The sequence below is a fragment of the Saccostrea cucullata genome, unplaced genomic scaffold, assembly GCF_032062105.1.
Source record: "Saccostrea cucullata isolate Sc308-1 unplaced genomic scaffold, CSIRO_AGI_Scuc_v1 ctg228, whole genome shotgun sequence".
In the NCBI taxonomy this organism is placed as follows: domain Eukaryota; kingdom Metazoa; phylum Mollusca; class Bivalvia; order Ostreida; family Ostreidae; genus Saccostrea; species Saccostrea cuccullata.
In genome coordinates, this window is record NW_026925293.1 from 52,483 (window position 1) to 65,000 (window position 12,518).

At 33.0% G+C, this 12,518-nt stretch overlaps 2 protein-coding genes across 2 annotated transcripts in view; one reads left to right on the top strand and one right to left on the bottom strand.

Annotated features, from left to right (window-relative positions):
- Positions 1-554: 554 nt before the first annotated feature.
- LOC134268543 (cilia- and flagella-associated protein 251-like) lies at positions 555-8,252 on the bottom strand. The gene is made up of 23 exons (XM_062750811.1): positions 8,228-8,252; positions 7,567-8,124; positions 6,964-7,110; positions 6,610-6,713; positions 6,327-6,435; positions 5,948-6,106; positions 5,668-5,836; positions 5,456-5,546; positions 5,237-5,305; positions 5,067-5,135; positions 4,724-4,909; positions 4,276-4,335; positions 4,102-4,181; positions 3,868-4,007; positions 3,469-3,639; positions 2,963-3,189; positions 2,668-2,809; positions 2,456-2,547; positions 2,093-2,221; positions 1,868-1,973; positions 1,657-1,747; positions 1,398-1,532; positions 555-1,018 (listed from the first exon to the last, which is right to left on the bottom strand). Exons 2-23 carry the CDS (start codon positions 8,113-8,115, stop codon positions 795-797), a joined length of 3,249 nt encoding a protein of 1,082 aa, XP_062606795.1. The 5' UTR covers positions 8,116-8,124; positions 8,228-8,252; the 3' UTR covers positions 555-794.
- Positions 8,253-8,477: 225 nt separating this feature from the next.
- LOC134268545 (N-acetylglucosaminyl-phosphatidylinositol de-N-acetylase-like) overlaps positions 8,478-12,518 on the top strand; it is a 5,230-nt gene continuing 1,189 nt past the window's right edge. Inside the window, exons 1-6 of the mRNA XM_062750813.1 lie at positions 8,478-8,783; positions 9,772-9,871; positions 9,993-10,083; positions 10,276-10,343; positions 11,804-11,835; positions 12,130-12,260. Coding sequence (XP_062606797.1) covers positions 8,531-8,783; positions 9,772-9,871; positions 9,993-10,083; positions 10,276-10,343; positions 11,804-11,835; positions 12,130-12,260 — 675 coding nt within the window. The 5' untranslated portion in view covers positions 8,478-8,530. The remainder of the gene's footprint in view (positions 8,784-9,771; positions 9,872-9,992; positions 10,084-10,275; positions 10,344-11,803; positions 11,836-12,129; positions 12,261-12,518) is intronic.

Consider the following 12,518-nt stretch of genomic DNA (forward strand, 5'->3'; position numbering starts at 1 on the left):
ATCCACCTCCCAACCCTTTATAGTTGTCTCTACAAGTGATTAACTCTCTTGATTAGAATTTTTTGATGGATTGCTGAAAATTCACCTCAAGCTAGTTTATTGCCTGTAGAGATGAGTATAAAGGGTTGGGAGGATAAAAGACATATATAATACCATAATGCTACAGTTCTGTAGCTAATAAGTGTGATAACTCTTCCTGAAAAATAATCAAGTAGAACAAATAATCAGAGACTGCAATTCTGAAATGCTGCATTAAATAGACCAAGTTGATGCAGGAAAAAACATCTGAACCCCAATTTAGAAAACTTTAAAATCTACTTTCTACTACTTTTGCTTAGCATTCTTGGTGTGGAAGAATATCTAAGAGATATTGGGGAAAAGATTCCTACTTTTGCAAAGGAATTCCACTTGATAATTATGAAACATTTATAGGCTTCCTAAAGATTATAAACATGACCTTGTATTGGAGCATGACATTTCAGTTGATTTGATTGCTTTTTACACAAGAGGAATTAATAAATAACATCAAACTAATTATTACTTGGTCTTTAAAAATATATTAAAATTGAAATATTTCATTGTAACAATAACCTTCTGTTTCATTATTCATTGATAAATAGACAAAACAACAGACATAAAAATACCAGATACATGTGGATTATATCACAGCCACTTTGTGTTTTAAATGAACTGTTCTGACTAATCCAACACAGGAATTGGTCAATTCCTCAAATCCACAAAATCAAGGAATTTTGGAACATAAAAATAGAGCACTTGTTACATTCATTCAGTTCTCAAGAGGCCTGCTGGGGTGTTACTAGAGCATCCTTGTACATAGAAAATCCTAGAATTTCATTGGCAAACATTTCCTCTGTGACATTGACAGGCAGGTTTTGATCTATAATGTCACCAGCGGTGGAAGAGTCAAATTCCTGTAGTTCACTACTGCCTCCCTCGGCATTGAATCCTAGCAGGGTTGTTAGATACTCAGCTAATTCGTACTCTGTCATGTGTTCACCTAAAGAAGAAATGTTTATATTGATTTGTGTATTAGAAATTAATATATTTGGAAATGCAAATGCCAAAGCTTGAAAGGTGATTTGTGAACTTTGTACCAGGTTTGCGTAGTTTCATTCCCTGATACTCAAACAATTGTCTTACAAATTTACATCAAACCATTTCAATTAAGATATAAACATGATCTTCGCTATACAAACATCCAAATCGCTTACTCTTATAAAAGAAAGCAAATCAGAAAGATAGTTAACAAAGATGCTGCATCTGCACATTTCTCATTGATTCAATAGAATAAAACAATGATTTATTATATTCTATTCACCATATTGCAGCTTTATGAATATTTATTGAGTAAATAAACTGCCAACAAATGTCCATACCTTTGGTCTGCAGGAGATCAAGTAGGTATCCCCTCTCGATGGCATTGCCTTGAGTGGAGGGTACACCAAGCGTTTGGAAGGCATGTACGAGTTTCTGTGGATCTAATCCAAACGCTGGTCTATGGTTTATATACACTAACAAAAAAAAAGCAATAGTTGAGCATAAATCACTCACCATTGGTGATGGGTTAATTTCTAAATGGTTTTTGCAGTATTTTGAATTGCATGAGAACATATGGAAGAAAACAGATATGCTTACGCTTGATAAAATCTCCCAGGTCAATATCTTCTACATATTGCCCTGTCTCCACATATCGACTAAACTTCACCTCATTTAACATGTCTTCAATCTGATAATGAAAATGTCATCAAATTAAAATTGTCATAATTCTCCTTTCATTGTAAAGAGTTTTTATATGAGAAAGACTTCAGATTAATCAAAATTTCTTTAATAAGATTGTTCTACTGACCTCTTGTTCTGAGGGGTAGAAACCCATGGCCCTCATAACATAGGGAACCTCTGTGAGGGGAATCTTAACTGACAACTCTCTCCTCTCCATAGCATTCACTCCCTGGCTGTAAAATTCAAACATATACAACATTAAACATGAACAAATGGAATCTTATGAATATAACACAAAACATACCAGCTACAGTATTTTGGCAGGAGCAGTATGTTATAATGAAACAACTACCTTCTGATCTGTGCATAATAGAAGTAATCCTCCAATTCTGCAAACAGCTCCCCTTCCCGACCTCCATCTAGCAGTCCATAGAATGGGATCAGATCCTCTCCTCCCAACTTAGACTGAGCTTCCAAGGCACTATTGTAAAAATCAAAACTAACAGTGATTCTCATGTACAAATCTGAGGTAGACCATTTGAAAATTTACCTCTTAAAATTGATGGAAAATTTTTGTGTTAGTTTTATATCCATGTAAATTTTCATTTCACAATTCTCTTAATTATGCCTCCAATACCAATTATGTTTTTAAATAATTAAAATTTACATCTACAGTTTACACATCCTACTTGAAGCTGTGGATATAAAGCCTTACTTGATATTGATTTCCCACATGTGGACAGATGCATCAGTACCACCAGCAGAAAACAAGTACTTCCCATCATAGCTGCAGACGAGGTTAGAAACCTAAAATGGACAGAATAAATGTTGCTTTACAACAGACACAAACAGAAATTTAGCTTCAAACAACAAAAAGTGACAAAATATTACTAGTATATAAATCAAATGAGAATTTAATCTGCGTACCCCAGCTGGGTGACCAATGAGAGCCATTGCATCATGTGGGTTGCCACACAGAGGGAGGATATGGAGTCCTATTTTGTCATCCGTAATATACGCCAGGTATCGTTTATCTTTGATTGGATCTTTTGTTGGCACGATAGCAATTCTGTGAGAGAGGAAAAAACATCAGTTTATATAAGAAATTTCTTTAAAACATAATCACAACTAAATGTAATCAATAATTTGTTTTAAAATTACTGACAGGTAACGATTTTAATTCAAAATTAAGCAAGAGTTATTTCCCTTAAAATCTCTTTACTTTTTGATGGGAGATCCATAAGTTGGTCCTAGTAATGTCTTCCTGCACATTTTAGTGGTGGCGTTGTATAGTTTGAACTTGTACTGGTCGTTGGTGGTCACTATAAAGTGTTCCTTTGTGATGGGAGGGTACCAGGTCAGACACTGGGGGACAGCACTCTGCTCTATTCTGTCAGAGCTAGTTATCTTAAGGCAGTCCTTTGTGCTGTTTTCCAAATCATATTCAACCTGAAATTAGAACAAATTATGCATATAAATTATCATTTTACAAAAAAAAGTTTACATGAAATGTATAAAATTAATGTATTACATAGTTTATGGGCTATGTATTATGGAGGGTGAAGGGGGAACAGGGAAATATCTGATGACCATAGAAATGATAGTGTTTTTTTTCTGGGCACACCACACTTAATATAAATTACTTGAATATTCCTACTGAATATTTAGGCTAGAATATTTTAAGTACTTCTTATTTTAAGTCCGTCAATCAATCATGTGAAATCTTACCAGCACTCGATCCTTGCCCAGAGACAGGAGCCGGGGCTGGTTAGAATCCAGATGTACCCCAAAGATGATGTCCTGAATGTCTTTGTAATGGGCTCTGTATCTACCCAGGTAACCGTAGGGGTCATCATGGAGGTGTTGTCTCTTAAACACACTGATGGTGTATTCTCCATCCTATATAACAAATATAACAGCATTATATTCACATGTAAATAGACAAATGGAGGGCGAAAATATGCACAAATTAAGGCTTTAATTGACATTAAATTGTATTACTTGAGAAGAAGTAAATTTATTGAATCTGAAAATGTTATTTACAGAGGTATAAAGATCTAAACAATGATCAGTGCAAGAAAGCAACAAGATTGTGTACTTCTTACAGATGACATTGTAGATACTTACAGCTGTAGCCAGGTACTGTGAATTGTGGGAGAACGCTATATGAGTGATACTGTATCTAGCATATCTAAAGGGTTCTGCTGTCTGGTCTTCTAGTGTGATGGAGTCTAAAACTCTCACAGATCCATTAACAAAACCAACAGCTGAAAAATGAAAACAATCAGTTAAACAATTTTTTAATAAAGAGTTTTCTGAACTTGAAAGTATTTGATTTTTTAAAATCAATTGTAGACTTACCTATATAAGCTCCCTTGGGATCAAATGCACAGCATCTGATCAAGCTGTTTTTATCAAACTGTCTGGAGACCATCACTTGTCTGAAAATGGTTTAGATTTATTTAAGAAAATATACATTTATTTAATACAGATCAACAATTTGAATCTGAATTCAAATAAAGGCAGAAAACTTACTTGTTTTCATAATCCCAAATTTTCAGAAGTCCAGAATAGCTTCCAATCACAACATAAGGCCTGAAATGGGAGGGGAAAGGGGAAAAATCATAAATGAGGTTATAAACATATTTTTAATGTTCCATCTTATTATTAACTGTAATCTGGATTGATTACTAAATACTTCACTATCTCTTATGATTCATGAATTATTAGAAATACTGTAGATCACTAAATTTTCGAGACACCTTATTTTCACGAGATAGTCATCGTCTCTTGATAAGCGAGACAAAATTTCCACGAATTGTGGTTATTGTTTTATACAATCCTAAGGAATACTATTATTCATGAGAATAAAATTTTTGCCAGCACACTGTCTCACGTAATTACGTGAAAATAAAGTTCTAGCAAATAAAAAGTGATTTACAGTACATATAATATTTTGGCTCTTCAATATTTTCCTACTTACATTGATGGATGTGAAGCCAGTGCATGGATAGCAGAATCATGCTCTCTGTGAATGACCTTCACCTTCGTTCCATCAGCTGTTACACTTCCAAATATGGCAATACTGCTCCCCACTACAAAGTCTTTGATGACAAATTTTCTGGCTTCTATTGTAGCATCAGGAGGATAATTTGTTCCTTCTTTTGCACTAAAAAAAGTTAAATGGCATAACTTCTACATACAACAGTTTCTTTAAAATTCTGTGCAAGTTTTTTGGAAAATTGCTTTTTATCTTTTATTTTATTTATCCGGTACTTTTTTCTTAAGTTTTGAAATCAACAAATTTATCTTAAATTCATACTTACACTGGTTCAAAATTGGGATAAAATGCAAAAGTAATGGAGGTCACTGGTCCTAAGTGAAAGTCCTGATACCTAAAAAATTACAAAGATAATATTAAACTAAAATATATACCAAAACAATTAATACAATATGAATACAACAAATGTTTCAGATGAGAGGAAATTCTACTTACCAATGAACAAGTTTTAAACTCTGATCAAAGAACTTCACATGGCCAGCCATATCTCCAACAACAATGAAACTACAAAAAGAATGATACATGAAAATGTTGTCAAAATTATTACAATTAATATAAAGATGTTTTTTTTTTAAACATTATGTATGAAATATTAAAAGAGCATCAAGAAACTCTCTTAAAATAAATATAATTTTTAATAAATTGAAATATTACTTTTCTGTTGTAGTGAGAACATTGATTCCTCTCTCCTGAAGTCTGATGATCTTTAATGCTTTCTTATCTGCAGAGGGCTGGGCATTTTTTACTGTGAAAAAAAATCATTACTTTTATCCCAAAACTTTATCCTCTTTAATAGTTTGTAGGTATGCAGGTACTGGTCAAGGGATTTTGTAGAGTAGAAAATAATGAATAACATTTTTATTTACACTTAGTGAGGGGTTTGTTGGTGTCCCAGACCACTAGATTCCCTATAGAGGTGGACGTTAGTACCCTTGTACTGTTTTTCTGGAAGATGGACTGACTGTAGCGACCCACGGGTTTGTTGAAGTCCTGGTCTGTCAGCGGAGGTGCAAAATATTCCATGTGATTGTCACTCTGAAAGAACAGTGATTAAGTTATGAAATATACATTTGAAATTTACATCAATATGAAATCTTACAACATACAAATTAATATTTTTTTTACAATAGTTCATGTAGAACTTACCCACTGATAGAAAATAACTTGGGAGTCACTATTTGACACAAGAAAATGAATGTCATCAGGATTAAAGTGAATGAATGACTGTACACCATAGCTTGGGTTTAATTCTGCAGTACACAGCGGAGTATCGCCATCCACCGTCCAGTTCCAAATAGACAAGACCTATAGGTAAGTAATTCATTACAGTAACATGCTATATTCTGTACAAACATAGAGTTTTATGATAATGAGAATTTAAACATCATTTAGCTTTTTTATGACTTTTGAACATGTAATATTAAGGCAAGTATGTATGCTACGATGGAATCATATTCGTTATTATAACCAGGGTGCAGTTTTTAGCCTAAATATTTTTTTTTTCTTTTTTCACATTCAGCCTTACCTGTGTTGGTGCTGCACTCAGTGTTGCCAGATATCTTGCATCTGGTGTCATTGCCATGGCAACAACACCTCCATTTGGGTTGGTATCAAAAATGGTTTGCACAGGTACTCTGAATTTGAAAACAGAATTTTTTATTATTTATGCACTTTTTCTGAGCTAAGAAAATGAGATCAAATGAATGTATTATGATACCTTCTAATATAAATGCAAAACAATTTACACATTATCTTCACTTTCTTGTTAACATCAGTATTTACAAAATAAAACATCCTCTGATATTTACCCTGTGTATGTGTCCCACACAATGACTGTTGCGTCTTGACCTTTGTCTCCAGTTGCCAACCATCTCTTGTCTTCACTCACACAGGTACTGGTCAAGGGATTTATCTACATAACATGTACATTTTAATAAGAAAGCCATTCACAATGATTTATAATCCTATATTAATGTTGGATAAATTTAGTCTTTATCATTAATTTTGATTTCTTACTTAACAGAAAAATAAACTTTTATTCAATGACTTGTATTACAAAGATCATTTAAGTGCTTGGCTGTAATTTTTAATTTGATCCATTTAGGAATTCTAAGGGCAGAAATACAATTGAAAGAAATACTCAATAAATTTGAAAAACTTACATGTCCTTGTAAAATGTGTTGTCTATTTTTTTCAAAATCATAAAGCACTCCAACATGTGCACATGCATACATAATAAGTTTTCTTGAATTGTCTGTGAGATTTAGGACAGGGATATTTCTGTTTAGACCAAATGACCAAATAACATTCTGAAAAAGCAGGAAATTACATTAAATATATTATAAATGTTTAAAAATGGATAAGAGATTTACTTTTCAGATTGTCATTACATGTGTTATATGCAAGTTTTAAAATGCTAAAACAATTTTTTGCAGAAAATCTGTGACCACAGAAATAGCATATAAAGTAACACCACTTGAAAAAAAAGAGAAAATCAATTGATGAAAATAATATTGATTAAAGTGTATTATTCAGAATACTGTAAATCACTTTTTATTTGTGAGTACTTTATTTTTGCGTAATTACGCGAGTCTGTCTGCTTCTTTATTCTCGCGTATATTTGTATTATTAAAGTTTATATACAACAGAAACCACGACTTGCGAAAATTTTGTCTCGTTAATAAATACCAAATAGCTTAGTCGCGAAAATAAGGTGTAGCGAAAATATAGTGATCTACAGTATATGCTAAACCATTTTAACTTACTAGAGCAGTAGTTGACATTGTCCCTTCAAGTCCTTCACCAGTAACCTCGGATTTTTCTGGTGATGGAATCTTTGGTGCAGTAGGAATAACAGCTGGTGCATCCTGTCCTTGACCCTGATCTTGGACAGTCTCTGTGTTGGGTGGAGGGGACGGCAATTTAACTGATTGTTGTGTGTCAACTGTTTGCTGTTCACTTTGTGCACCTGTTTCAGTACCTCCCTCTGGTGATCTTCTATCCGAGGCAGGCTCAGCTGCTTTTTCCTCCTCTTGTTTACTTTCTGATTCTGCAGTTTTGGGTGGTTCTGCCTCTTTTTCCTCTTTCTGGGTTTCTTCTTGTTTTTCAGGCTCCTCTGTTTCTGTTTTGGGTTCAGCTTGATCAGGTTTAGTTTCTTCTGTTACCTCCTTTTCTTCGTTAGGTTTTTGTTCTGTTGTTTCTTCATCCTTTGGTGCAGTGTCCTCCGCTTGTTTCTCTCCAGCTGGAGATGGCGCCTTCTCAGCAGCCTCATCTTTATCTTGAACAGGACTCTTCTTTCCCTCCTCGTCTGCCATTGTCACTAACTAATTTGAATCAAGACAAACATAAATAGTTTACGAATTAATCAATGTTTGATAAAAGTGAGAAAAATGCATTTAAAACGCTAATTCTTCAACATCAACTTACTGGTGCTTTGCCTGCCTTAGCAACACTGTTTACATCTAATTGCGCATGCGTATATACCATAAATAAGATTGTTTTAATTTTTACGACATTAATCGCATATCATTTTTTCAATTTATGTCAATCATTAAAAATACTGATTTAATAAGATAGTTTATTATGGCATAGTTTTACGTGTTTGGTATTCTGATTCCAAAAATTATTTCTAGATAATGAACCTTATCTTTTTTACGGTAGTTGTAATATATTCGGAACTCATCTAATTTTATCATTGCGTGATGGAGGAGCCTGAGGAAATAAATAAGGATGGAAACTGACTGGGAAACATTGAGAGAATATGCCGTGACTAGTGCATATTATTTTGTAATTTTTTCATTGGTCGTTTATCTTTTTGTTGGATTTCTTGGACGCCTATCAATCACACCAAAAGTTCCCATTTCTGTGCAGAAAGTGCTGATTATCACTGCCCATCCAGATGATGAGTGCATGTTTTTCTCCCCCACCATCCAATCGTTAATAAACTCAGGGCATTTTGTTCACGTCTTGTGTCTTTCTAATGGTATGTGTGTTTGGGTAGAAAATATTTATTTGCATTTACATGCATTCATTTACTTTGTTAAATCGTTTAATCTTGCTCTGCATGCCAAACACCTTAGTTCTGCCTCCTTAAATCATGTTATCTGTTGATATGAATGAATGCCTTTATTCCCCAGAAACATGTTGTCACATTACGTTATTAATTTATGGACAGTAGAGCTTGTCATTTACTTATTCAATAAACATTTTCGGAATCTTGATCATTGATCAGTAAACTGCATAGCTGCAGATCTGTAGCGTTATGGTTTATTTGTATAGTAGTCTTTGGCCATAATGCTACAGATCCCGTAATGCAAAAAATGTGCAATATATGGTGCAATATTTTTTGCGCACTTTTGGGGAGAATTTCTCCACTTTCTAGTAATGGGTAATCATTAATCAACTACCTTTCACTCCCTAATTCTAAACACATTCTGTAGCCAACATGTATATTTATTCACATCCCACCCAGTTATATTTGTCTCTACAGGAAATAAACTCGCTTGAAGTAAATTTTCAGCAATCTAACATATAATTTTTAATCAAGCGAGTTTATCACTTGCAGAGACGACTATATAGGGTAGTTAGATGGATAAAATATACAGCTTAGTTAAATAACGTGCCTAGAATTAGGGAGTGAAAGGTAGTTAATTGACCGATGCTGGAAAGTGAAGAAATGCTCCCCAAAAGCTATAAACTGCAGAGCTCTAATAAAAACTTCTCTTTAAGGCCTAATTGTATTCCCACTAGTTCACTACAACTGTACACTGAATACTGATGCAACACTAAGCTAATAAAAATTTCAGTTTGATTGAAATGAATTTGAGGATTATTAGATCATTTTGATATTGTGTATTTTTGCTATTGAAATTAATATTTGAATTTCCTAAATGATCCCAATAATGAATATTATATATTTTTCTCTTTTAGAGATTCTATGAATTTAATTTTATTTGGTTTTTTTTCTGAAGGAAATTTTTATGGCTTGGGAAAGACCAGATCACTTGAATTATTCAGCAGCTGTGAAACATTAGGTGTTCCACTTAGAAATGTTTATCTATTCAACCACAGGTAACTCTTCAATAAATAAAAAAAAGATTGTAAATAAAGTGTAAATCTGTCACTAAATGTAGATCAAAAAATATGAAAGGAAAATTATTTAGAACTCTTTTCCCTTTTTTAACCATTGCAGTGACTTGCAAGATCATCCTGAACATCCATGGAAAATTAGAGATGTGGAGAAAATCATATTACCTGTCATGTACTACTTACAGCCACACTTGGTAAGTTGTTATATGTTTTATTGTCTACCCCACTCATGTTCACATAGCTAATATGCATTGCGATGCATGTATTTATTTCAATGACAAATGCATAGAATTTTTTTTTTTTTGATGAGTATAGGTCATTTTCATCTTTGTGAATTTTTCTATTGAGCATGTAGAGATTTTCACTTTAAATGTCTTCTGTTTTAGGTCATAACATTTGATAATTATGGTGTAAGTGGTCACAGTAATCACATCTCAATTCATGATGCTCTACAGTAAGTTTTTTTCCTCTTTGTTTTCCCTGCTTAATATTCTCATATAGGCCTCAACAATATTGATATTTTTCAAAAATGTACCAATTAGTTGAAACTAACTCGGTAATCTATTAAGTGAACTATCAGTAATTTTAACAAATTAAAATTTTCATTCTCCACACCATAATTTAAATTAAACAATATGAAAAACTACATCTGTAGCAGTAATTTATTTTTAAAATATGTTATTGGTGGTTTTATATTGACAATTAATTCATCCACTTCAAATTTCAAAGAGAAGTTGACTGCCCTTGTTGCTAGCACTCTCGAGCGCTAGCAACTACGTTAGTCCAAATTCCTTGAATACGCATGCTCGGCTTCATGGTGGTGCATTCTAGGAAAACTGTGAAAACTACTATAGATAGACCGTATGATAACAATTTCGTTGTATCATTAAATAACTATGTTTATTTAAGAATTTACACTTAAAATAACGAATAAATCCATATTTATAAAAAAAAATTCTGATGTGCATGGCTTTTTAAAACTTAACAGTTCTTGACAAAGATGACTCAAAGGACCAAGCTACTTCACATCTTCACATTCGGAAATCTCTGGATTTCTTTATACAACATACACTTAGAGTTATTTCTATATATTCCTTTTAACTCCCCTGTATTTTCTTTGCTACATTGCCACGAAATTCTATTCTTAAACCAGGTCATACAATGCCTCAATCTGTATATGAACCATAATATATAGAGTCTCCCCCCTCTCCAGTAAAGGTTATAAATGTTCCGATGCGCCAATAGGTCAACACAAAAACCCTCCTCCTCTCGTTTCTTTACCTATGTGTCCATAAAACACACTTCCCAAAACAATTATAACTTTATCACACTCTAGTCTCAATAAAAATTAAAGAATTCAGCAAAATGTATCACTTGATCACAGACCTTCCTTTCTGTGTTTAAAAATACTATGGCACTAGCTCACCTATCTTTTTTAAAAGATAAACTTGTTTGAAACAACAGAAATTCCTTTTCAATAATCTTGAATCAACTGTAGAAAAAAATAATGCCTGATAATTCCTGACTAATGACCAGTGGATTCAAACCATAGCCCCATAGCACAGCTGCAATAATGTTGCCCTCTCCTTTTTTTTTTGGGGGGGGGAGGAGGAAAATCGGAGGGGGCTACATTATTGCAGCTACACAGGCATGGATTGGACTACAGAAGGGGACTTAATAGTTAAAATGTACAAAAAATATAGGACAAACTGGACACAAAGCATATGCAAAAAGGGGAGGGAGGTTACAAGTACTGTTCAACATATTCCAACCCTTGTTTATTACTTTCAATACAGTTTATGTTTTTTGCCCTGTTAGTGTAAAGCTTTTAAGAGTTAGAGATAAGTGGGTACTTGATATTTGGTTGTAATAGTTCCAGGTAATTGATGTAATAATATTTTCAATTTATTGCAGAAGTTTATGTAACAAGAGAGTTCTTCCTAACAGTAAGTTATTCATTGCAGTCATAACTGGCTTCACTTTGATATATGATATTGGGCTTTAAAGTATTTATTTGCTTATTTATTTTTGACCACTATCATTAAATGACAAATGGAGAAAATAGAATGCCTTTGAATTAGTTTTTCTTTTTTGATAGTGATATACAGATACATGTAACTCTCTCATTTCAGTATTACAACCAACTATGGATTAGTTTGAAAATTATATGACAATTTCATATTATTTTACAAATAGATAAAAATTAAGTGAAAATATAATTTTTATAATTTTTCTTTCAGATATGCGGGCATTCCAGCTACAAAGCACCAGTATTTTTCGTAAATATGTCTCAGTTTTAGATCTGCCTTTGACTCTTTTAACTTCCAAGTTTCTGGCTGTTGTGTCACCTTGGGGATTATTGAAAGGATGGGCAAGTAACTTTGATTTCTTTTAGTACCATTAATCTAAAGAAGAAAAAACACTTTCTTTGAGAAGGATTTGAATAACATACCTTTTGTAGTAGCTTTAATTATTGTAGAAACACAAATTTTCTTTGATTTCATATCTAAAACAGTTTTGTGGGCATTAAATTTTGTCATTTCGAAAGTAACGATATATTGAAGTATTCAATATATTAATATAGTCATGTGAAAATTTGGTATGGGATTTAATTTCATTGATAATTGTA